A 24,091-nucleotide genomic window follows, 5' to 3' on the forward strand; every position below is an offset into this window, starting at 1 on the left:
TGCAAATACAGAACTCATGGGGGCAGAGCTGCTGCGGTGGGGCTCGGGGGTGGTCAGGACACGGCCGGCCCTCCCCTTCTCCCATTCTGTATGGACCCAGGCTTGCTAGACCTCTGTGGAATACTGTTTGAAAGTGGTCCGGAAATCCCTGCGTTGTTCAGAGGAAAACAAATGCTGATGTATTTCGTTTTGGGGATTTGCTTGAGGACACACAGCTAGCGAGCCCAAGCCCTGTGACTGGAGCCTCCACCGCCATCAGTCCTTCAGGCAAAGCTACAAGCTCCCCTCCGATCCCCTTGAAAAGATTGGATTCATTTTATCATTTTTTCTCATCTCTTTTGCAGAAGCCCACTTTTGTATCATATTTCTAATTATTAGCTCCTGTATTTTTCTGGTCACATTTTCAGGTGTACAAAGTAAGTGCAAAGTCTACTAGGAATTTTTACTATCAGAGTCTTAGTGTTCGGAGAGCAGTGGGCTCCAGACAGCGGTGTGGCAGCCTGAAAGCCAGACCAGGTGCCGCCCTGAGTCACCACCTCAGGCCTCTCCTCCACCGGCGCTCCTTTGTGCCTGTGTGAATATACGTGGTTTTGAAATGATCCTACTGGCTCTTTGTCAAAAGCATCTGCTTTGAGCTCTTTTGTAAGGGGAGTTCACGTTCTCTGACTGGGTTCTTCTCAGGATTGATGACGTGTTTGAGTGGCATGGTTCAGCTGGAAGTGAGGCAGGGCAGTTTGTGTAGGAATGTTTTCTGCTCATTAGAGCTAACTGGCCTTCAGAGAAATCAGACCCAGAGACCTGTTAGAATCTGTCCTAAATTCCTCCACACTCGTAGCTGGTATTCCGCTAACGGAGGAGGCACCCGAAGAGAGTATAGGCTCCAGACTTTTTCAGGCTGTAATGACAGTCCCTGCATCTGAAAATGGCTGCTTATAATCCTGAGCTGTTTTCCTAGAGGGCTCCTCACCGGGTCAGGTACGCGGAGGGAGTGGAGGGACAGGTGAGGGACAGGATGTGAAGTGGCGGCGGGTGGGGGTGGGGAGAGGCAGGTGACGTGTTGAGGCAGGAATGTTGGCGGTGTGTCTCCCCGATAGTCTGAGCAACGCGCAGAATTCACACTTGATAGTCTGCTGTTTCACTGACGCGGGCCCACAGACTCTGGAGACCCAAGATCCTGAATAAAAGGTGGTGGCAGGGAAATCTTACGCTCCTCTTCCTGTTACTGGTGATTGTCTCAAATGTGAGTTTAGAAAGACAAATCCCCTGGACTTTGTGTATTTGGGAGGTGTAGGATGATAACAGCAGAGGTTTCCAGACACCAGTGCTCAAAATTAGGAGAACTAGCAGTTGAAGGAAACTCTGGTCCTGTGCATCAGACCATCAGCTCTGCGGTGCTCTCCTCTAGTGCAGTGTTTGGGCTCCCTCCGAGGGCACACGCCCTCCAAAGAGAGGCTGCGGTTGCAGACATGGTCTTTAGAGAACTTTGTCTACGCCGTGGCACATGACCTGAGGCTTGGTTCATTTTCTTAATTATGTTTTATTACCTTGAGTTTGAGGTGTCTTCTTTTCTGAAACGCTTGACTTTGCTAAGCTTAACTACAAAAGTGCTATTACTGCTTGGACTTTGGGGACTGAAAGGAGTATAACTATATACCTTATATTATTAGACAGAATTTTGACTTTGACAAATAATTTTTTAAATTTTTTCATTTTATTATTTTTTAAAGATTTTATTTGACAGAGAAATCACAAGTAGGCAGATGGAAGGCAGGCAGAGGGAGGTGGGGGGAGCAGGCTCCCCGCTGAGCAGAGCCCCCCCCTCCGATGCAGGGCTCCATCCCAGGACCCTGAGATCAAGACCTGAGCCGAAGGCAGAGGCTTAACCCATTGAGCCACCCAGGCCCCAAGTAATGGTTTTTAAATATACTTTCAGTCTGGTTAACCAGATCTGATATATCCTGATCATTTAAAGTAGACTTAAATTTTCTAATTGGGAAAAGGTCCCAAAATCTAAATAGAGAATTTAGATATTAATATTCTAGGAAATGTGGTCTAATGGGCATTTATCATGTGATCCTTCAAGGAATCTGCCTGATCTGAAGCTTTTTTTTCCCTCTCAGAGCGTTTTGTGCTGCTGTAGGGATAATAGGAGCATTGGGGAATTACCAAACATATCTAAACTCATTTTAATAGTTAAATTGCTTCTTACATTTTTTTTTTTTTTTTAGAAAGACCTGTGAAACTTTTTCAGTGTTACTCTAAAACCAAAATCATACTTAGAAAAAATATGACACAAATTTAATTGTGAACTTTTTGGGGGCAAGTAATTTTACATTTCCCTAGCCTGAAGGGAGCTGTGACTGTGGGAAATAGGTGGTATTTTAAAGGGCAAGGAAATGATTAAAGCATCTCTATGCAGGATTAAAGACCAATCGGGATTTTAACCGAGAGGTGAGACCTAAGAAGCTGTATTAGCATGAGGAAAATGGAGACCCAGGAAGATTAGGAGTAATTTCAGTGGATTCGGTGTAGCACAATATATTTAAAAATCATGGAGTTTAAAATCAAATTTAAGTTTGATACCAGTTATTAGCTTGCACAAGTTATTTAGCTTCTCTGACATTCCACTCCCTCTTTGAGTTTAAGGGCATTAACTCTGAATCCCGTACTATAGGTATATTGTAGAGGTTCATTTCCTTTTCCTAATTCCTTCCCCCAAAAATGCCTTCTGGTGGAAGATAAGGGATGGGGCTAGAGGACCATCAGACCAATAGATTTGTTCTTACACCCCTACTATACAGAAGGTTCTACTTCTGCTGAGTACTCTGCCAAATGCTTTGGAAAAATCCGTAGACCTTTTGTGTGATGTCGCTACATCTTTTGGAATATTACTCTACCTAGGTGCTCTCTAAAAATGGCAGGACTTCTTTAAAAGTCTCCTTGGAAATCCCTAACTCAAGAGTGAGGGGAAACGCTGCAGGCACTAGTGTAGGCGCTAGTGCAGGAGCCCTTTAAATGATTCCCACCCGTCAATCTTGTCCTTTCTCTTTAAACAGGTGGTTCCATCAAGGTCCTAACCCCTACAATGGAGCACAGGACTGGCTTTACTCGGGCAGCTACTGGGACAGAAACTACTTCAATTTGCCTGACATTTATTAAAGTGCAGACAAGTCAGGGCGTTTGGCTAATCTACAAATAAGTCTTAAACCTATGTTTTTAAATTCCTTGGTTTCTACTCATCTTTTAAGAAAACAAAAAACCCGCTCATAACTTGCATTTCACCCAACAAATATAGGGCATAAGGTGATATTGGTGATGACAGGAAAAATGGGTAATTTTGCTATCCAAATAGACTTACTGATTTGAAATACTGTTTTATAGAGGTAAGAGAAACAGTGTGGAGAATAATGCTTTTTATGGTTGTTGTTGCCATATTTATGGAAGGTTTATACCCAACTGTAACTTCAGCTTTATGGAATTATATAGTAATCCCAAATCAAGTTATTTTGAATATTTTTATGCCGTCATGCTTGAATGTTTTAGATGTAACTTTGAAATGTTTAGAACTCTTCTATACAATGTTTATGTGCTCAAATGCAGAGAAGGTTATGTCATTTTGTAAAGATTATGTTTAAAAGATGGCTTTTCTTCATACTAATCCTCTCCAGTTTCCCCCTTCCCACATCGGAAAAGAAAAAGTACCTGAATATTCAGAACAGGTGTTCCTGATTTGAACTGGAAAAGGTATTTCACTTATTTCTCTAAATTTACTTTTATAATTTTCTGTAATCTGGGTCCTTAGAATTAAAAGGTGTTTGAATTGAAAATTTGTATAAAATCTAGCAATACACAAAAATGCCCTAGAAATAGATTCTAATCATCTCATTACATAATGACAAACCTTTTTAAATGCTTCGACTTTGTGGCAAATGCCACCAGAGACATTAAGTTGCACTCATGTATTATAAGTACCAAACTATATAAAAGGAGGTCTTGTGCATTTCAAGTTTGCAAGGCACCCATGTACTTAAAATATGTATGGAGACCTACTGTACAGTAGTTTTGCCCCTTTAATTGGGGTACATTAATCTTAGGTATTTATCCACCCAACCCCAGACTGAGATCTTGCTCCAAGGGGCTTTAGGTAGCTGCCAGTAAATTATTTTAATTGCTGTCTTGAAGTTAACAAGTGTTATAATGAAATAATCTACCTGATGCTAAATAAAGGCTTTAGAATGTTCCCATAAAGCGTGGTTTCTTACTCTGATCCGCAGTCCCAGAGTGTCCTTACCAAGCCGGCCCTGTGCCACCCTCTGCGGGGCCTGGAGCCTGCCCAGCAGCTTGCACACTCTGTAGTACTGGTCGTCTGGGGCGGGAAGGTGCGGGGAGGGTGGGGAGACCGGCCTAGAAAGCCCTGTAGCTCTGCTAATAGAGTGGAGTTGTTTTCAAGGCTCCACAAGTCTGAAAAGATTTAAGGTCTTTTGTAATCGATTGTCCTAAGTTACAAATAAGAGCGCAGGGTTTTATGCTTGCAGGAAGTTTATTGACAAAGTACGCTCGGTGGCAGACTCCACCTTGAACGTTGGCTCAAACGGCATCGTATCCAGCATCTGTTAGGAATGTAAACAGTGAGTTGTTTAATCACGAAACGGAACATGTAAAATGAGTGGCATGACAGAAATGTGAGGTCTACCCTCCCCTTCCTAAAGTCTTATCTAATCATGTAGCGGTAATTTGCACTGCTATAGCCCAGCATTTCATGCTAAAAACAGCCATTCTGACTATTCCACTGAAAGTCTACAAAGGGGGTGAATGAGAAGGGCACATAGACCTAAGATTTGATAAGAGTAATCTCCTGAAATACTGTCACTGTGGTACTTGGACCTGCCTGTGAAGGAAATCTAGCTTTTGCCTGTGGGGTATTCAGCATGAAATTCCCAGTGAAGTATCAACTCTTTGGTGTATGGCTTTGACCTTGCATTGTATTATCTTGTCTCCCTGCTTCCTCTAGTGACCTCCTCTTGCCTTCTAGGTTTGTCATTCTTCTGACTTCCTGTTGAACTATCAACCCCAGTGTCTGTCCTTCGGATCCGGGGCCCTGAATCATGGTCCTCTTAGGTGCCGTCCCCAGCTCCTCCCCACCAATTTTATTTTGGCCTCCTTGGTATGTCTGAGTCTGCTCTTTCCTGCCCTAGCCCTGGTCTTTAGGCTCTCTGCAAGGCTGGTTCCTTCTTGGGCCTCAGGGGTCAGATGACATCCGGGCCTGAACACCCTAATAAAAGAGGGTCATTGTTGCCCTTACTGTGCTTCACATGGTATCATGAGTTCTCTGTCTGTTCCCACATTGAGGGGGTAGATCTAGGCCAGGCTCTGCCCAAACACAGGGAAGGTGGGACGAGCATGGGACAGAAGGTACTAGTGGAGTGAAGAACTTAAAGATGATTTGTGAGTAAATGGTCTGATCGAGTTCTTGTCAGTTGTTTAGGTCCTTCAGCTATTTTCTAGCCTGCCCAGTCTGTAAATCTTCACTCTCCAAGGAACAAGCCTCCTACAGTGACAAGTAGCTCCACCGCATCTCTGACCTGTCACCCCTCTCTCCAATTGGCCCTAGTGCTTGCATCTGGCCCCTGCCCCGACCCACCCCTTCACCTGCAGTTATACAAAATTCCTACCTAATATCTTTTTTCTTGTAAAGCCATCCCTTCTTAGCATCTTCCATGGGGCTAGCTGAAGAACCAGGTATTCAAAGGTGATTGAGTGGATTGGTTCAGGTCTTGGGCCCTGAGTCCTCTATGTGAGTCATCATGGTGCAGCGCACCTACTCTGCATTTCTTAGTAATCCAGGGTAATGAACTTGGGAGATAATAACCACATCACATTTGAGTATGCCCCAACTCTTTGCATATCTCAATTCAATTTCTGTAAATACCTCTATCTCCAGGTCAACAAATGAAAGTACTAGTATGTTAAGGCCCACATATTTTGGTAGGAAGAGTCACCTACCAGTTTTAGGTTTCTGCTCTGCGAACATGGGCAGTAGTCACGGTTATTTCTCCAGCAATACCGTAACTTCCAAAGGGAGTACGTTTGTCACCAGATCCTGAACCTTTTTTGGCTACATCTTCTACTGGGAATGCAACAGAAAGAAAAACTGGGCTTTGTGGCCTGGGGACATCTTGTCCACTTGGAGGAGGACTACCATTCTGGGGATTTGGGGTATGTTTCTGGAATTTCTGATCTGCAGGAACAGCAATGGGTACTTGGACTGCAGCGTATCTCTTCAAGGCATCTGACTGAGAAACAACAGCATGTCCAGGAAGAGGTTTCCAGTCCTGAGCTTCCTGAACATTCGAGCCTACTAAAATAAAAGGTGGGGCACTGGTCTTCTTACTGTCGTCCATCATCACGTAAGTTGGAGAAGTAACTTTCGGTGGCTGCTGCAGAAACTGTGGATCCTTAGGATTGGATAAATAGAGGGTTGCTTGGGGGAAAGGCCCAGGTGCAGGTGGCGGTGATGGGCGACTTTGCTGATTCATATCAGTTAGACAATAAAGGGTCCACATGTTAGAGTATGGTGGTGGTTGTCCTGCTTCGCTTGCTGCTATGGCTAAAAAAAAAAAAAAAAAAAAATTTGCAGGCATTAAAGGTCAGTCTCTGGATCCGGCACTATGCACAGAAATGTCTTTGTAAATTTTCTTTACATATAAACAAACAGCTCTCATAGTAACATGTGCCATAAAGCATGCTATAGAGAGGGCTAAATCATGTTTGGTAATGTGAAAGACGTGAGGCTCTCTACCACTGGAAAGTGAGAACAGGGTCGTGCTAGCAGGTGGCAGGGGCACTCGAGTTGTGGCTGAAGCTGCGAGCTCATCCGAAACCGCCGGTCCCAGAGCCACCAGCTTGAGACATGGCCACCACAGCGCCTGCACGCAGGGCGTGGAGCATCCACACTTGGGGCTTTACCAAAAGAATCGATTGAAGTGTATGTGAAGCCAGTGACAAAGCGTTAATGCACCTGCATAGTGAGTTTTTCTTTACTAAAGAAGTCCACACGGGGCCTCCACTTTTGGTCACATTATCACTTATCTCTGGCCCTTGACAGGCCCCATAATCTCACATTAATTGGTCACCACACTCAGGACATCACAGAATCTAGGACTCAGAACCCCAGAGAGCACCCCCTTTAGGCCAGGCTTGAAATCATAGGTGCGGGACACCTGGGTGGCTCAGTTGGTTAAGCGGCTGCCTTCGGCTCAGGTTATGATCCCAGCGTCCTGGGATCGAGTCCCTTATCGGGCTCCTTGCTCGGCAGGGAGCCTGCTTCTCCCTCTGCCTCTGCCTGCCATTCTGTCTGCCTGTGCTCGCTCTCTCCCCTTCTCTCTCTGATAAATAAATAAAATCTTAAAAAAAAAAAAAAAAAGAAAGAAATCATAGGTGCTAGGTGGCAGGAAAAGGTGTGTTGGTCCCAGAAGGGCTCTTTAAGGGGAAATAAAGACGTCTGGGAGTGCCATCCATCTGCTTAATACCACAGCATCTATGACGGCAAGTTTAACTGGCCTAATGAAGACTGTACGGTCTTGGAGAACTAAGTCCTAGAAGATGGGATGGAGGTGAAACTTCTTCCTGAGGGAGAGGTGGTATCGGACCCAAATTGTACTGCGTTCCCTGTTTGAACACGGGGCCTCATATCCCTGGTACAGCTTTTCTTCCCCAGAAAAGAACAGAACACTATGCACATGATTAAGCTGGTGAGTTTTCAGTGGCTTCAGATGCGGTCAATGGATCCTTCTGCAAGCCAGTTAGAAAACACGTACAAGCTAGCCTTCCATTTGCAGGCTCCATGTGGTGCTTTAGAAAAAGGGCAAGGCACTGGGGAGCCGGACTTGGGGTGTCACTGCTGCTCCCGCCACAAGGGTTGTGCCTGTCCTGCATGCAAGCTCCCAATGCTGCCCTCAACCTTTTCAGTGGTGCAGATCCCCGTCATACTGCCAGACAGAATTTGATCCCAAAACACCTGCTTTGGTAACACTTGACCTTTCCGGCTCTGGGAAGAGTCAGTGTGGAAGAGGACTTCTGCAAAAGGGAGCGGGGAAGTCAGCTCCATCTAGCCCTCAAGGGGTGGAGGCGGGAGAGGGCAGACCCAAGTCCATAGTTAGACGGAGGGAGAGATCAAGCCATGTCTGTGTCACAGGCAAGCCCAGGTGATGGCCAGCAGCACAGCTCGCGGTGGGGATTTTCACACATGTTGGGGGAGCTGAAGGGAGGAGACCAGTCCTCTTAGCGGCTCAAACGGATGGCCAGCCTTTCTGCTGCCGCCGCCTCTGCACTCACCCGTGGGACAGAAGTGTGGCTGAACCGTCCTGTCTGTCCAGCTCTGGAGCTGCCCCTGTGGCTGCAGGAGCCCCCTGGCAGAGAGGCAGGGTCCCGCAGGCTCCCCGCACCCTCTTGCAGAGGCCTCCAACTGCAGGGCGAAAGCAGGGGCGACACACCACCATGTCTCTCACGGGCCACGGGCCACACCTTGGACGGCGTTGTGTGGTTGGAGTTTACACTCACAAGTGAGCAATTTCAGACCAACAGCCCCTGGCCGACATCTGCAACAGCAGATCCAGATCCCAGATTTTGTGCCTGACTCGGGTTTTTCACTCCGTGGGCCATGTCCAAAAGTGCTCGGTGACCCAACTCGGAGGCCAGGCTGGGGGATGTCACTTTAAAATCACTCATCTCATAAGAGTAAAATCTCAAGTACAACAAAGCCCTAACGGAGTTTTGCCATCTTAAAACCTATTGAAAATCGAGCCTTTTGACCAACCTGGAGGGAGCCCACGTCCGTGGTTACCTGCAATACAGAGGTCACCTGAAAATATAATCGGTAATGTTGTAAGTACCTGATTTTCTTACCTGGCTCCGTCAAACCTTGTTCAAGTGCTGCTTCCCGCTGTGGTTCAGGGTCTGGCTCAGTAAGACCTTCTGGAGGAGGAGGGGGGGCACCACCCGCTGCCCTTCCCTGCGCAGCCGAGAGCACTGCTGTGGCAGCTTCCCCGGAGAGCACGAGTTGGACCTCCATCTCCTGGGCTGCAGAGTTTCCCCAGGACTCCTGCCCAGGGTTGCCAGGGACTAGGGCAGTGAACTCCATTGCAACGCGCAGAGGTTTTTCAGAGCCTACTGCTTGGGTGGAGCCCTCTGCCTCCAGGAGCTGTGCAGGCTGACCTTCCAAAGAGGTGTCAGGGAGCAGAACTGTTGCTTCTGCCTCCATATGGACTGAGGAATTATCCTCCTCCAGCTGTTTTACAGAACGCACAGCTTTCTCAGACATGCCCGTGGCAAGGGCTACAGGTATGGGACTAAGTGGTGGCTCATGTTCTTTAAGAGAAGCAATGCGATCAGTAAAAGGGATAACTATGTTTTCTGGTATTTGCTCCACGTAAGCGACTCCTTCAATCACAGGCTCATTGTTATAGATAGATGATATGTGAACGAAGGAGGTGACCTCAATATCGGCCTGCAAAGGGACCTCGGGAGCTTGGTCGTAAGCAGGAGGTTCTTGTTCATCCTGCAAGGGGAAGGAGGAAGCCGCTGCTGGTTCAGCTTCATCGTCTTTAGGTTTAGAACCCAAATCTACACGGACAGCTGTTTGGCTCAGAACCTGAAGGACTGACCCCTCTGCAGAACACGCAGCAGGAGTGGCCGCCCCAGCATCTTCGACAGCCTCTGAGCTCAGCGCCTCGTCGGAAAACACAGGCATACTCGTGGCCACGTCCACCATTAACACGTCAGACTGATCAGAATGAACAGATGCAACTTTACCTAACATCTGAGCAGCAAACTGAGCTGGGTCTGCTGGGATGTAAGCGAACTCTGGTGACACAGCTGCCGGAGGTGGTGATGACGGTGGGGTCGTCATCTTAGGGGTAGACAGTTTCGAAGTGGAACCACGAGCTGCTTCAGGTGTCTCCTCGGGCTCCTGGGGCACCTCCGAGTGAACTGATGGGAACTGAGTGGTTTTGTTCATAAACAGTGGTCCAGTGATATTGTCCTCTTCTGTGTCCGTGGATTTCTCCATCCGTGTAGGTTCTTGGGAAACTATAGATGTTTCTTCCTTTTCTTTCATACATTCTGCTTTCTTCTCTTGTGTCGTTCCTTCTGACCACTTCTCTACTAAAAAAGCCACATGGGTTAATAAGCAGATGTCCCTCCCCACCCCGATTTTAAAGCAGTAACAGGTTGAACACTCGGTTGTCAATACACACAAGCACGGAGGAGTTTTGCTCAGTTTCCCAGCATCTGTCATTTAGAATGGGTGCGTAAACTTCCCTGTCCTTACCCGCTCAGAAGACACCTCAGTTCGTCTCCAAAATCAGTAATTCTGTGTAGCACAGTGACAAAACGAGGAAGCAAGTACCACCTTCAGCTGGTCATCGCAACTGCCTAGAACTAAGGAAGCTAGAAACCTCCATGGGTAAAGCTCCTGATCCAAACTCCTACACAAAACCCAAGTGTTCTGGGGGGTGTAGGGGGTGAGGGCAGGGGGTCCCACCTGACCAGTAAGTGATCTAATCTTCAGCTGACATAATGGGTTCTTAATGAAACAAATACTGTCATGTCAATAAAGGCAGTCCTCAATGTAAGAAAACTGGTATTATATAGAATTTAATAGTGAATGGGACAATGGGGCCTATAAAATATTTTGACATTAGGAAACGTCATCTAGTCTAACCTAAAAATGGTAGCACTTGCTGGTAAGGTGTGATAACGCAGCAGCTAAAGTCGAACTGACCCAGAGAGGCAGAAAGAGAACTCTGGATCCATCAGTGGCTGCAGCGACTCCTCAGGCATGAGGGCATTCCCCTGGCTTGGGAGGTCGAGACAGCTAATGACCTAGAAGAACTCCTAGGTTAGGGGAACCCTTTCCTCTGCTCAGCACCTTCCTGTCCCCCACACCCCTTCCTTATCGCATGCTTTCACAGCTGCTTGTTCTACTAAGGGTTTTCGCTTGGGGAAGCATTTCCCTCATATCCCAATGAAATCGGCAGGAAAGGCAGAAAGTGGGTGTGTTTCAGCTTTGTTCTTACTCCTTGCACAGTCTGTATTCCTCGGCTGTGACCTTCTTGGGCTCTCATTGCATATCAGGGCCTCACAAGCCTCTTCATATCGGCTGGGCCCAAGCCCACTGCCCCCGGCAGCACCCCACTTCTGATATCCCCTCAGCGTCTATTCTCCTGCCAGCTTTTCCCTGCTAAGCCTCAAGCCATCCTCCACACACAGGCAGCTCAAGAGTTGGCCAGCAACCCAAAGGAAGTGGATTTGCAGACTTGGGGGATCCTTCCCTGCAAACACCCCCTCTCTGATACTTTGTTGCCCAAATCCCAGCCATAGTAGTAGCCCCAAACTCTGCTGCTCCATTTTCTCTTCCCAGACGCACTTCCACTCTGTGCTTGGCTTCGCTTTCCTGGTATAAGAAATTGGAAAATGCTGCTAGGGTGATGAGGGGGCTCACTTTCTGTGAATCTCATCTCCCAGGGATCCAGGCACTGGACTTTGTTTTATAGAATTGCTCCAGCTTTTATGATGGTTGAGGATAGGAGGCTAAGTGTGCCAGCAGCCCCTCCGTCATGGCTGAAGCTGAAATCTCTCTCCCTCCACTGACTTTCACCTAGCTCAGTGTCTGGCAATGGGCAGGAATTTAAAGATTTGTTAAATAAAATAACGAACTGGGCTTTACAGATAGGTGGGATTTGAAAGGTACATGGCAGCTCCTGGAGAAGGAAGTAGCATAAACCAAAAATCGGGCAGTAACGGGCTGTCTGGTGCATGGAGAGGGAGATGATGGCAAAGGTAGGAGGGTTCAGATCGCAGAGCGCTTTCTTTGCACGGCCTGGTCTTGGAAAGGGATCAAAATTTACACACTGTGACAGACATGTCAGAAAGCATTACTTTACTTTCTCTATTTGCATTAAAATGCTTGTTTCCAAATGGTAAAATGTACCTGATCTAGGTTAAAAATACTAAAACATTAAAAATACTTAGTCTCTTTTGGCTAATTAAGTCAGCCTTTTAGGGGTACTTAGTACTTAGCAAAGGTTCTGCCACTTCTAAAGAAGGAAACAAAATGCTGGAGTAAGCGCTGGTTCTGATCCATGTTGCTCTTCGCCGACTCTTGGTGGCCTTGAGGAGAGCCACCACTCCTACTGCTTGGGCCCCGCGGGTTAGTCCCGGACTTGGCCGTATTCGCTGAAGGATTTCCACTTTGTGGGAAATGTGGCTTGTTATTTCCTGGGAGATCCCTTTCCTAATTTAATTTGTTCCTCTTTAGCATCAGAGGCCCAGCTGCCAGTTTTTATTTAGCCCCAGCGTGAACATTACGTGCTGCAGCTCTCTGCTGGCGTGGCGAGTAACTTCGCTATGACCCAGCCCGATTCCCTGCTAGTCAGCACTCGGGGACCACTGGGACACAGCTGGACAACTACCAGCCACATGCGGGCCCTGGGACACCAGACATCTTACCTCTGGCCCAGCTGAGACAGCCCCTCCATGATTTCTAATCTACAGCTTCAAATTTATTCTTTCAGTAATTACGGACTGAACATCTGAGCATGACGATTACAGTGTGGCTGCTGAACGGAGCACGGGTTATGTTAGACGCAGTGTCACACTCACCATGCAGCTGCTCTGAGAGGCACCCGGGAAAGCAAAGCATAAGCCTTACGTTCGGATTTTAGAGAATTCCAGTCAGAGATTCTCCCCCATCTTCCTTACAACAACTTCCAGTCTCAGCTAGCACTTCATGTCCACTGCCCACGCCCTGGACCACAGTCCCACGCCAGGAAGGACTTCCTGTTTCCCGACCCTTCGCAGCTGGAAAGGAGCTTATATCCTATGGCATATATAAAATAAAGACTTGATTCTGGTATCTTGGGCTCTTAAAAGTCAGCTCTGCAAATTCCAAGAAAATCTTCCCTCAACGAAAACAGGCTCCTGAAAAACTCCAAAGTGTTTTTTACTATGAACTTTGGAAACTCACTACTGAGTAAAATGGCTTCCAAACTGTATTTGCATTTTCCCCTAAAGCAAATGAACACATCAATGGGTAGAGATGCACGGAGCGAAGAAGAACAATGGCAGGCTATCTGAAATCAATGTACACTAGCTGAATGTTTTTCAGAATTATCCCTGTGACACTGAAGGGTTTGGATTTTGTGAACAACAGGGCACTGCCAACGTTCCTGGACAGCAGAGAGCTACAGTTAGCTGCTCAGGTCCAAGATGTTCTTCCTGCCCGTACTGACTCTTGTGTCCTAGTGTCCCTGACCCCCTTGTCCTCATTTTCCTGGTCTGCTATATCTGCTTCCTCTCTTACTCCTAATCCTGTATTTCTGTCCTAGGCTGCCAATCTGACCCCAACTCTTGACAATACCATCGACTGGGTCCATGATTTATTGTTCTTCTTTAGTATGGACTATTCCCCAATTGATTAATCTTACCACAATGGAAAAGCATAAAACACCCCAGTCCCCCTCCCAGTATCACAACCAGATAATTATTTGAACGTTTTTTAAACTTAATGAAATTCTTATCTGTGTACAAATCACCACCCTGTCTAGGCAAATATGAGACTTCAAGAAATACAAAGGACCATTCTGGCACAGTACATCCCTGCTTAGGGAATCGGTATAGCCTTACATTAAAAAAAAAAAAAAAAATGCCCAGGAAAGTGCAGAGTAGCACCGGAGCTTCACAAAATTTAGTATAGATTGTTCTGAAATTGATACATTTCTCATTTATTTAATAAGAGAGAATGGCCACAAGTATGTATAACCAACTGTGAAAATAATGTATAAAAATAGAATTTGGCTTAAGAATTAAACTAAAAACATTATGAATATTTAATATGAATGAATAAGACATTTAATGGTATGCATAGCTGCTATGGTGCTGCATAGAAATTGAAATTGGGCCCAATGATCAGCAGCAGTGTGTGATTATAATTACTATTTTATGGCCAAACCAAGAATGTCCAGGATCAGTAAGAAAAGTTAATGGGTTGGGGCACCTGGGTGGCTCAGTGGGTTAAGTGTCTGCCTTCAGCCTGGGTCATGTTCCCAGGGCCCTGAGATAGAGCCTCACATCAGGCTCCCTCTCCCCACTTGTGCTCTCTCTTACTATCTCTGTCACTATCTGTCTCTCTCAAAGAAACAAAATCTTAAAAAAAAAAAACAAAAAAAAAAGTTAACAGATTAACTCAGTTGGGCTAGGCTTTCTTGATTCTTCCAAAGAGTTAGCTATTTCCTGCCTTTGTTGGGAGCAGGAGAGGGCTGATACTAAAAACTAGACTCAGTAAAGCTGAAGGGGATGGAAGGTGAGTGTTGAGATCTCATCTGCCACTCCACATGGGGAAACCACTGCCCTCTTCTCACAGAGTGGTGAAAAAGTGAGAACTAGCACAATCTGGCCTCAGGCTCTACACAAGAAAGTGACCCCAGAGGAAGTGGAAGAGGAGATACTATGGGGAAAGGGAGCTGAAGTCCCTCTCCACTTTCAGTTCAAGAATTTAAAGTTTTTCCAGAGGGATCAGAGAATGTTATTTACTATGGAAAGAGTATGAGTTATGCTGCTAGGAAGATCTAAGTTTCGATCCTAACCTGGCAATTAATTTTTAGAAGCTTATATGTTTTTTTAATCATGCCCAAGCATCAGATTTCTACGTAAAATTGTAATGATGTTACCTTATAAAGTTGCCTTGATTGACAAAATATATTTAAGGACCTAGGACAAAATATCTCACTTCATTTTACTTCACAAATACACCTTTTTCCCCTGCTACAGATTGAAGCTTTGTGGCAGCCCTATGTCAATCTAGGATGACTGGCTGTTCCTCCATCTTTCTCCCTCCCCTGGAACCTCCCTAATTCCCAGAAACAACAATACTGAAATTAGGCCAAAGAATAACCCTATAATGGCCTCTAAGTGTTCAAGTGAAAGGAAGAGAGAGCCACATGTCTCGCATATTAAATCAAAAGCTAGAAATGATTAAGCTTAGTGAGGAAGGCATTTGAAAATTGAGACAGGCCAAAAGCGAGGCCTCTTATGCCAACCAGTTAGAGAAGTTGTGAATGCAAAGGAAAAGTTCTTTAAGGAAAACTGAAAGTGAACACACAAATGATAAGCAAAACAGCCTTACTACTGAGATGGAGAAGGTCTGAGTGGTCTGGATAGGCCAAACCAGCCACAACGTTCCCTTAAGCCAAAGCCTAGTCCAGAGCCATTCAGTGCAGCAGACTTCACTCAAGACTTTTTTTTAAGAAACTGCCACAGACACCCCAACCTTCAGAAACCACCACCCTGATCAGTCAGCAGCCGCCAACATCAAGGCATCTCTCTGGAAGCTCAGATGGTAGTTAGCATTTTTTAGCAATAAAGTATTTTTTTAATTAAGATATGTACACTGGTTTCTTTTTTAGACATGTTATTGCACACTTGACTATAGTATAAACATAACTTCTATAGGCACTAGAAAACCAAAAGAGTTCATTTAACTGGCGTTAGTGCAATATTCGCTTTATGGTGATTCGCTTTCTGGTGATCTGGACCTGAACCCACAGTATCTCCAAGGTATGCCTGTACTTGCTAATTCCATTCCTCTTTCCCTTCTTTTCCTACCTGTGACGTAGTAAGTGGTAGAACTTAAGAGAAAATTCTTTTGCCTTAAAAGATCACCTGAGTTTCTAAAATTCCCTCAGTTAGGGGCACCTGGGTGGCTCAGTGGGTTAAGCCTCTGCCTTCGGCTCAGGTCATGATCCCAGGGTCCTGGGATTGAGCCCCACATTGGGCTCTCTGCCCAGCAGGGAATCTGCTTCCTCCTCTCTCTGCCTACTTATGATCTTTGTCTGTCAAATAAATAAATAAATAAATAAATTTTTAAAAAATCCCCTCAGTTAATGATTCAGTACTATTTAATGAAGAAACTCTCCTGAGAAGGCTGAAAAAACAGGGGCACTTTCACTGATTCACATGGTAGTGAGATCTGTTTCATCCAACTGCAGAAAAACAAGAGGATCCACAGTAGTGTTCTGCAGCATGAACTGCTTTGGAAATAGGCATATGCCACAAGGGATCCCGGACAGAGCCAAGGACCATCCTAAAGGTCCTAGGCTCTGGAAAATGGTGGAAGCGATGAAAGAACAGAGAAGAAAAGTTTGCTCTCATGTCTGGTTCTTTTCCTCCTCCCTCTTCCATTACCTGAGTTTACATGAGTTTTTAAAGGCGCAGGGGAGACGGGTAAACACTACTGGTCCTATAAAGAAGCCTGCCAAATATGGGCTTCCTTCCGAGAAAAATCCAGGATGAAGTGTTCAAATAAAACAAATGATATGTGCAGGGATGTACTGTGGATATAAAACAAATGTCTTTCATGCTCATGTCTAATACCTGGGAGTTAAATGGGGACAAATGCACCAGGGATGAATGTGAGACTCTGCCCCACCTTACCAAATGCTAATACCTGATCCTCTCATGCTGAAAAGACTGAAAGACCAGAAAGAATGAGGGTCAACTGACATAGTCCTCAAAGAATGGTCCATGTTCCCATATTACAAATCATGGAAAGCCTGGGAGAGCCACAATCCCTGGGACCAGCAGAGCATGTAGGATCTTACAGGCCCCACCGTCCATACCTGGCACCGGGATCCACATAAGGGAAGTGTATTTAAAGGAAAAGATGTGGGGCACGTGGGTGGCTCAGTGGATTAAAGCCTCTGCCTTCGGCTCAGGTCATGATCTCAGGGTCCTGGGATTGAGCCCTGCTTTGGGCTCTCTGCTCAGCAGGGAGCCTGCTTCCTTCCTCTCTCTCTGCCTGCCTCTCTGCCTGCTTGTGATCTCTTGTCTGCCAAATGAATAAATAAAATCTTAAACAAAAAAAAAAAAAAAAAAAAAAAGGAAAAGATGCCACTTGTTCTATTCACATTTTCCTTGCAGAGAACTAAACCACCATGCAGCAAATTTGCTTGGCATTCCCACAGGAATAGCAGTTGAGGAATTAAACCATTTGGAAGATAGGAGGATGTCACTCCGGAGGAAATGCCCTACCAAATGGAAACCTTAAGATGTATATCCGTAGATAGTCCCTCTTTAGCCCCAAGTGATGCTTTCCTGGATGCAGATGGAATCGTGCAGGATCTATGATACAACCTAAGTTAATGGATGCTTTGCCAATATGAAATCAGTTAATAGGACAATAAAAGTCAGATAAATGAGCCAAACTTGTTTTAGATAGTAACAAAGAGCTCTATGTTTTCTAGTCATACCTTCATGTTACCTTCTCATCTCCCTGGTAAACTGGAACACACAATGTTCATTTTATTCTACTACCCAAGAGCAATCTGTCTCTACAGCCATACAGTGAACTCACTTTTAGGATTATTTGCATGTTATGTAAATTGCCTTGGTATCTGTAGTTACTGGAGGAGAAAAGCATTTACTTCCCTCTTCTTACCTCTACGTGAAGTATAGCTATCCCATCAGCCCAGTCTGTTAATTAAACTAATCCACATTAGTTTAGTCCACTCGCTAAACTGAATGGTGGGTAAGTTTCTCAGTAAACAAATCTGTCTCAAAAGCTACCAGTTAATTACCTCCCCTCATAAAGATTCACCAACTTTACCATCCTTCTCAAACATAGGAAGCCTGCTTACTCCTAAGGCTCTCAAACATAGCTCCTGGTGTAGAGGGCATGAGTACAAGCCTGCCATTACCTTGACTTCTCGAGAAACCAGCCTGATAGGGAAGGGGAGAATGGTCCGTGTTCTAGCACTTGTCTGAATCCTGCTGGTGGCAAGCAAAGCCCAGACCTGCATCCCATGGTAAGCTGAGATGCCATCAGGACCCTGCAGGGAAGCGGTCAGACTCGAGAGCAAATATTCCAGAACCACAGCGCTTCACTTTTCCTGCCCCTTCACAAATGCTGATTCTTTGCTGGTTTTAGTCTTGTTCTGTTGGGAGTATATCTTTCACTGTAGATCCAAATCCTCGTTTTTTACATTTTCCTAGGTTCTACTCCTGACTTCTCCCTAGCTTGACTAGGTTATGTATTGGCATCACCAAACTGGCAGAGTATAAAAGTAGCTCAGCCTCACCTGATCCTACCTTTTCTTTACAGTCATTCCAAAATATTGGCTAGCAAATGGAGCAAAAACTATTTCCTTATTTCCCTCACTGACCACAAATCTGTTTTCCCCACAAAATTCTGCCAAAAGCTGCTTCTTACCATTCTTTTAGATGTGTGTGCCTGTCCTTGGGATGACCGATGTATCCCCTTTGCTTTGATCCTCCCACCATGTCAACTTTGCCTCTTTTTTTAAAATTTCCTTTTCTTCTTTTTTTTTTTTTTTAAGATTTTATTTATTTACATGACAGGCAGAGATCACAAGTAGGCAGAGAGAGGAGGAAGCAGGCTCCTTGCTGAGCCCAATGTGGGGCTCGATCCCAGGACCTGAGCTGAAGGCAGAGGCTTTAACCCACTGAGCCACCCAGGCACCCCGCCTTTTTTTTTCATTGCTCTTCTGTCAATGCAATTTCATGCTGTCATGTTTACATAGGCATTTACACATACACACATAAAACACAACTTCTCTTCTAAGCAGAGGGATCGCCCTAAGCCACAGAGATGGCTGGAGAAGACACTTTCTAGGAAAAACTTCTTTTCACTATCTAGAGACTCTTAGAACAGAAAAGGTGGTCAGTAACACCTAATTGATCCCCTGCCCTCCAACTGGACTGCAGGTAACCTATCACAGGGAGGAAAAAAGAAAAAAGGATGTTTGTTTAATAAAATCTTCCAAGAAGAATGTTTATACAACTTTCCTATATAGTATATCTCATTATCATTTAGTCTTTATTACTACAACATCCAATTTTCTTCAAAGTTCAGTGTACTTCCTTTAAGATGGGGGCATTGAAAAGGGTTTCAGGGCGCCCTGGTGGCTCAGTGGATTAAAGCCTCTGCCTTCGGCTCAGGTCATGATCTCAGGGTCCTGGGATTGAGCCCCACATCGGGCTCTGCTCAGCAGGGAGCCTGCTTCCTCCTCTCTCTCTGCCTGCCTCTCTGCCTGCTTGTGATCTCTGTCAAATTAAAAAAAAAAAAAAATCTTTAAAAAAAAAGAAAGAAAAGGGTTTCACTCATAGCTTATCCACACTGTTTGAGGTCTCATTGTACCAAATGGTTTGAAGGTTGAGTCTTTCCTATTTTTGTCTTTTAAAGATTTAAAATCCTCCAGACTTATCTCCAGATTTTTAAAAAATGGATCAAATAATTAAATAATCACATGGATGGTTTATTTTTCAAAACATCAGAGTGATTTAACAAAAAATATTTATGGGCACCATTCTTAAACATATGGTGGTAATGATGCAATAATTTATAACTAGGATTAGTCAACTGTTAACATTTGTGTTACTTACCTTTAATCTGATGAAATTGTTTAACAAGATCTTTTATATCCAGAGAAGTATTCCCTGAAGGAATAAATACAGGAAATTAGATACATAAAATGCCCATTTAAAATGCCTTCCTTTTCAAAGCAACACGTATATAATCTAAAGGAGTAACAAACCTTCTCTAAACACAATAAGTTCTTTAAAATAAACTGCTGCGAACTGGGTGATGTTTGGTGGATTGGTTTTGAGAACGGCTCTGCTGACTCCTTCAAGCAGAGTCTTGAGGCCATAAGGTACGACAAGTCTGGGCTTTGAAGAAATCATTTTGGCAGGATGTCTGTAATCTCAACTATAATGAAGAAAAACAAAGTCTTATAGTATATATATATTTTTTACTGAAATATTCATGAGATAACTGTAGTTTCTAAGAATAAACCTATCTCCTATTGAAATTGTTAGCTTGAGTTTAACCTCTAGGCATTTGTCTAGCTAACAAAAATGAGCTAATTACACACACACACACACACACACACACACCCAGTAGATTATGTGCAGATGAGTGATATGGTACTATTAAGGAAACCCATGAGAAAAGCCCTGCCAAGAACTCTAGGATCATACTAAAAACAAAGAAGGAAAAATCAAGCAACCAAACAAAACTTGTTCCTGTAAAATTCAGTAAATATTTTGTACAGAATTTCCAGAAAGATAAGTTAAGGTCATATGTCTGTGTATACACAAGATCCTTCAAAACTACATAGGGGCACTGGCTTTTCTGTGCCTTCATCAAATACAATTGTAGAATAGGGTTTTTCTACAAGAAAATCTCTTTTGCCTCCTTTTTCTAAATCTACCCCTGGACACATCAATTAGCTTTCAATATACAGTTTTTAGCTTTAAATTTAATTTTGCCTTAACACTAATCAGAATAGGAATGTTACTTGTGGTATCATGCCACCCACCGCCATATGCCTCTCTTTCTCATATCCTCCCTTAACCTCTGCCCTTGTCTTCCCCTCATTCCCCCTCCTCCACCCTTTCTGGATTTTAAGTGGTGCCAAGGGTATTGCATAGTCTAACCTGCAATGCTCAGGAGTTGCAGAGGTTGCCATTCTAATCTGTGTGTCAGTGTGTGTGTGTGTGTATGTGTGTGTATTGTTTCATTGTAGAAAATGATTTAAGGTTTATAAAAGAACAAAATTATTTAAGGAAATGAGTTCAGTGGTAAGGGCAAATTATGGTAGAAAAGATATGATGAAGCTACAGGTAAGGTTATATCCCAAGACAAGCCATAGGCTCTACACTTTCATAGAGATGGGAGTGTCAGATCAGCCCTTGAACTACCCAACAGACATTACAAAATAGGAAACAGTTGGTTAAATGATCGGTCTTTCCTGAGATAAAAAAAACCAAATCAGCTGCCTGGGTGAATCACAGGTACTGTGAACACTGAAACCCAGGAGAAATTTCTCCTATGGGTCCTTATTTATAAAGGGGAGAATACTGTGAGATAATGAATCATGTCAACAACATCCCTACAATAAAGAGAGTAATGAGTTTCATGGGGCTAAGCTGCACAGTTACAGCAATTATACAAGGAGCCAACCTCTAATAAAAAGTAATGTGTCATAGCAAAATGCTGAATATTTAAAAGCGCATTTTGTCTTCCCAAAGGTCAGGGGAGAAAATGAATCTCTATTGGCCAAAGCAAACCCTTTGAGGATATCATTAAGTGTACTGAATCCTTTAATGAAAACCTACTCTTAGAGTAAGTCAACGGGACCTTTACGAAATTAAACCATCTTTTAAAAAAACTACTGACGCAGCTTTGGCAAGCCCACATGCTAAACGTCAAGGGACATAGGCAGTAATTTTATGTATGATCCATGTATATACTTATATTCTATTTGTGTGTACGTGTATGATTTTTTCAAGTACACCCTTGGCACTCCAGTGAGGGTAGGTAAGTCGTGTTTGGAAACGTGGCTTACGAACAGCCGTGGTTGAGCTACCGAAACACCCTTCCTGCAGGCAGTGAGCAGCTGACGTCACCAACCATGGAGAGAATGGCCGTACAGTGATCCTACTGGTTCTCAGCGCAGGTGCTAGCCGCGCCCACACCCACACCAGACTCTGGGACCTGGGATGCCGCCGAGCATCCTACAACACAGTCCCATGCAAAAAACCTTCCTGAGCAAGTTGAGAAATACTGACTGGGAAAGGAAGCAAGCTTACATCAACGGGTACTCACACACACCTACACTGAAGAACGCTGAACAGTGACCGCCTCACTGTTCCCACAACTCTCCTTTAAAAAAATGTTTGTCAAATACCAGTTTTAGGACCCCGACCCCCATGCTGAACCATGAGCTCCCAGTTTACCCATCCCCCCAGCGCTAACGCCTGAGCAGGAGGCAGAGGACGAGGGAGTGGGGGCTTCGGGGCCACTGTAAACGTTCAACAGGACACATCACTCATTCGCTCAGGACCTACGCCAGGGTCTGGGCTCGGTTTGCCGTTGGATTTGTTTGGTGACAAGGGCACCGAAATGGAGAGCGGGTCCGGTTCCGCGTCCTCTAGCTCTGGAGGTGCAGGTGGCAGACTCTCCGCCCAGATCCGGCACCTCCGCCACACTCGCCGGTTGGGCTGCCCTTCCCCACCGGGCTCCCCTTCCGGAGGCCCTCCGCCTTCCCCCACACTGGAAGAACTGTCCACCGAGCCCACTGCGCAGGCGCCCCGAGAGCCTAACTGCCTCCTGGCCACACCGTGGGGGGGCCTTTTCTCCAGATTCGTCCCACCTTCTCCTTTCCGGCTGTGCTCTAAAGAGCTTCCTCGTTGCCCCCTTGCCGGCGGCTCCTGTAGGAGCCCGAGCTCCCTGCGGAGCTTTTATATCCCTGCTGACGTCAGGCCGTGCGTCACAAAGCCCCTCCCTCCCTCCGAGGGCTCCAGCTCCCAGGGAAGGAGGCGGAGCCTGAGTGCTCCCAGCCAATGGGGACGCCGAAGGGGAGCCGAAGGGAACAAAGGCTGGAACTCTGAGAGCCTAGCCGCGGATTCGCCTCGCGTTTTCTGACAGAATACGAACGGGCGTAGGGAAACGGGCGTTTTCAAACGGCCAGGAGTCGGTCAGGGCGACGGCCTCTTCGCTTTTGGTCGCACAATATAAAAAAAGAGCTGTTGTATTAGGAAAGAGAAATAGATTTATGGCAGTTCTCGCCGTCACCACCGCGCCTCTTCACATCACTCCCCCACCTCACCTGTTAACTCTCAGTCACCTTTCCGAAGACTAATTTTAGTCACGTTATACAGAACAAACACTACTATAAAGAGAACGAACAATTTCCCGCAGCACAGTACTTTCCCTCTTGAGACCATCCCCTGTGGAGAGACCTTGGTATTAACCCTTAAGATTCCAGTTTCCCTTAATTACAGTTTTGCAATACCCGGGGCACAAGGCATCCTCCCACAACCACCAGCGGGACAGGGAAGGCTGCGTCCTTCCAAAAACCTGTTCTCTCACCATTCTGGCTCACAGGTTTGTACCGAGCCTTAACCTCCATCATAACCATGAAGACCAAGGCTTCATTGTAATCCATTTTCATATATTTAAAAAACAAGAACCGCTGGAAATCTACCATGAAATAATATCTTCAGGGCATCCATCTAGGGCATCCATCTGATAAAACCTTTTTTTTTTTTTTAAACTCAAACAGTTAAGGCTTCCAGAGCTCTTTAAAATAAAAAAGGTCATGCTGAGGCTCTGGTCTATACCTATGCTGCACGGAGCACTTCCTACGGATATTAATTCATCCATATAATTATTACTGAATGCCCCTTATGTGGCAGGCTCCCTCTTCTCATGAAGATTATATTTTAAAAGGAGAAAAGCTAATTTTAGATTTCGAGTGTGAGGACAGGTCTGCAGATGGTACATTCTTTTGGTCCATCACTACCCTCCAGCCCCACTTTGGTAGAGAAAAGTGAAATGAAGCTTCCATGATTTCTGATGGTTCACAATATATTTAACCAACAAAGACAGAAAATGACCTACTAAAACCCTCTCAGTACAAACCCCATTTGTGGTGTCTTCTAGAATTAAAAGACATTTATGCTTATGTAGCCGGACCTTGACAGGCCATCCTGGACACACAGGTGTTAGGTACTGTGCAGAATATCTGAGACTCACGTCAAGCCCTTACTCTTTCCACAGTTCTTCAATAACTGCTTTGTCCAAGTCCCTCTGAAATGCAAAATTTTACAGTGAAAACATTTAACCAAAAATTTTCAAACCACCATTTGCTGCTTTGATTTCTAGAACTAATGATTTCATCTGGTTTTCCAATCTTCTTGTCTTCCCATCCTGCCACTAAGGATCTAAAGGCAAAATGCAAATCTACTTTGTTTTCCATTGCTCCCTGCTCCCCACCCTTACTTTACAGAAGAGCTCAAGGTTCTTGGTGGGGCCTCTGCATGATTCCAATCTCATTTAGTTCATTTTTACCTGATTACATCCTTCTTTAAATCTCAGCTGGCAGGGAGCCTGGGTGGCTCATGGCTCAGATGGTTAAGCATCTGCCTTCAACTCGGGTCATCATTTCCAGTTCCTGGGATCCAGCCCCACCTTGAGTTCCCAGCTCAGCAGGGTGTCTGCTTCTTCCTTTCC

General features: G+C 45.1%; 2 protein-coding genes across 13 annotated transcripts in view; one reads left to right on the forward strand and one right to left on the reverse strand.

Annotated features, from left to right (window-relative positions):
- OSBPL1A (oxysterol binding protein like 1A) overlaps positions 1-4,248 on the forward strand; it is a 227,998-nt gene extending 223,750 nt beyond the window's left edge. For all 7 annotated transcript variants that reach the window (XM_082698700.1, XM_082698701.1, XM_082698702.1 and 4 more), the window contains one exon: positions 3,057-4,248. In XM_082698700.1, coding sequence (XP_082554826.1) covers positions 3,057-3,159 — 103 coding nt within the window. In that variant the 3' untranslated portion in view covers positions 3,160-4,248. The remainder of the gene's footprint in view (positions 1-3,056) is intronic.
- A 273-nt stretch (positions 4,249-4,521) lies between these two features.
- Positions 4,522-22,350, reverse strand: CABYR (calcium binding tyrosine phosphorylation regulated). Of its 6 annotated transcripts, none has more exons than XM_082698708.1 (6): positions 21,925-22,333; positions 19,608-19,780; positions 19,456-19,509; positions 8,905-10,161; positions 6,004-6,607; positions 4,522-4,610 (listed from the first exon to the last, which is right to left on the reverse strand). In XM_082698708.1, exons 2-5 carry the CDS (start codon positions 19,753-19,755, stop codon positions 6,009-6,011), a joined length of 2,058 nt encoding a protein of 685 aa, XP_082554834.1. In that variant the 5' UTR covers positions 19,756-19,780; positions 21,925-22,333; the 3' UTR covers positions 4,522-4,610; positions 6,004-6,008. The 6 variants fall into 6 exon arrangements, with proteins under 6 accessions (XP_082554834.1, XP_082554835.1, XP_082554838.1 ...); XM_082698709.1 differs by having other exon boundaries at positions 8,905-10,158; positions 22,230-22,320; XM_082698712.1 differs by having other exon boundaries at positions 9,811-10,161; positions 22,230-22,320.
- Between the last annotated feature and the right edge of the window lie 1,741 nt (positions 22,351-24,091).

The sequence above is a fragment of the Mustela nivalis genome (genome assembly GCF_964662115.1).
Source record: "Mustela nivalis genome assembly, chromosome: 14".
Taxonomy (NCBI): domain Eukaryota; kingdom Metazoa; phylum Chordata; class Mammalia; order Carnivora; family Mustelidae; genus Mustela; species Mustela nivalis.

Coding starts and splice junctions, on each gene's coding strand:
- CABYR (XM_082698708.1), bottom strand. CDS start 19,755: ATGATTTCTTCAAAGCCCAGACTTGTCGTACCTTATGGCCTCAAGACT. Junction 10,162..19,455: donor ACAATTTCATCAGATTAAAG/GTAAGTAACACA, acceptor TGGCTTTTTTAG/TAGAGAAGTGGTCAGAAGGA. Junction 6,608..8,904: donor ACAAGGTTTGACGGAGCCAG/GTAAGAAAATCA, acceptor TTTTTTTTTTAG/CCATAGCAGCAAGCGAAGCA.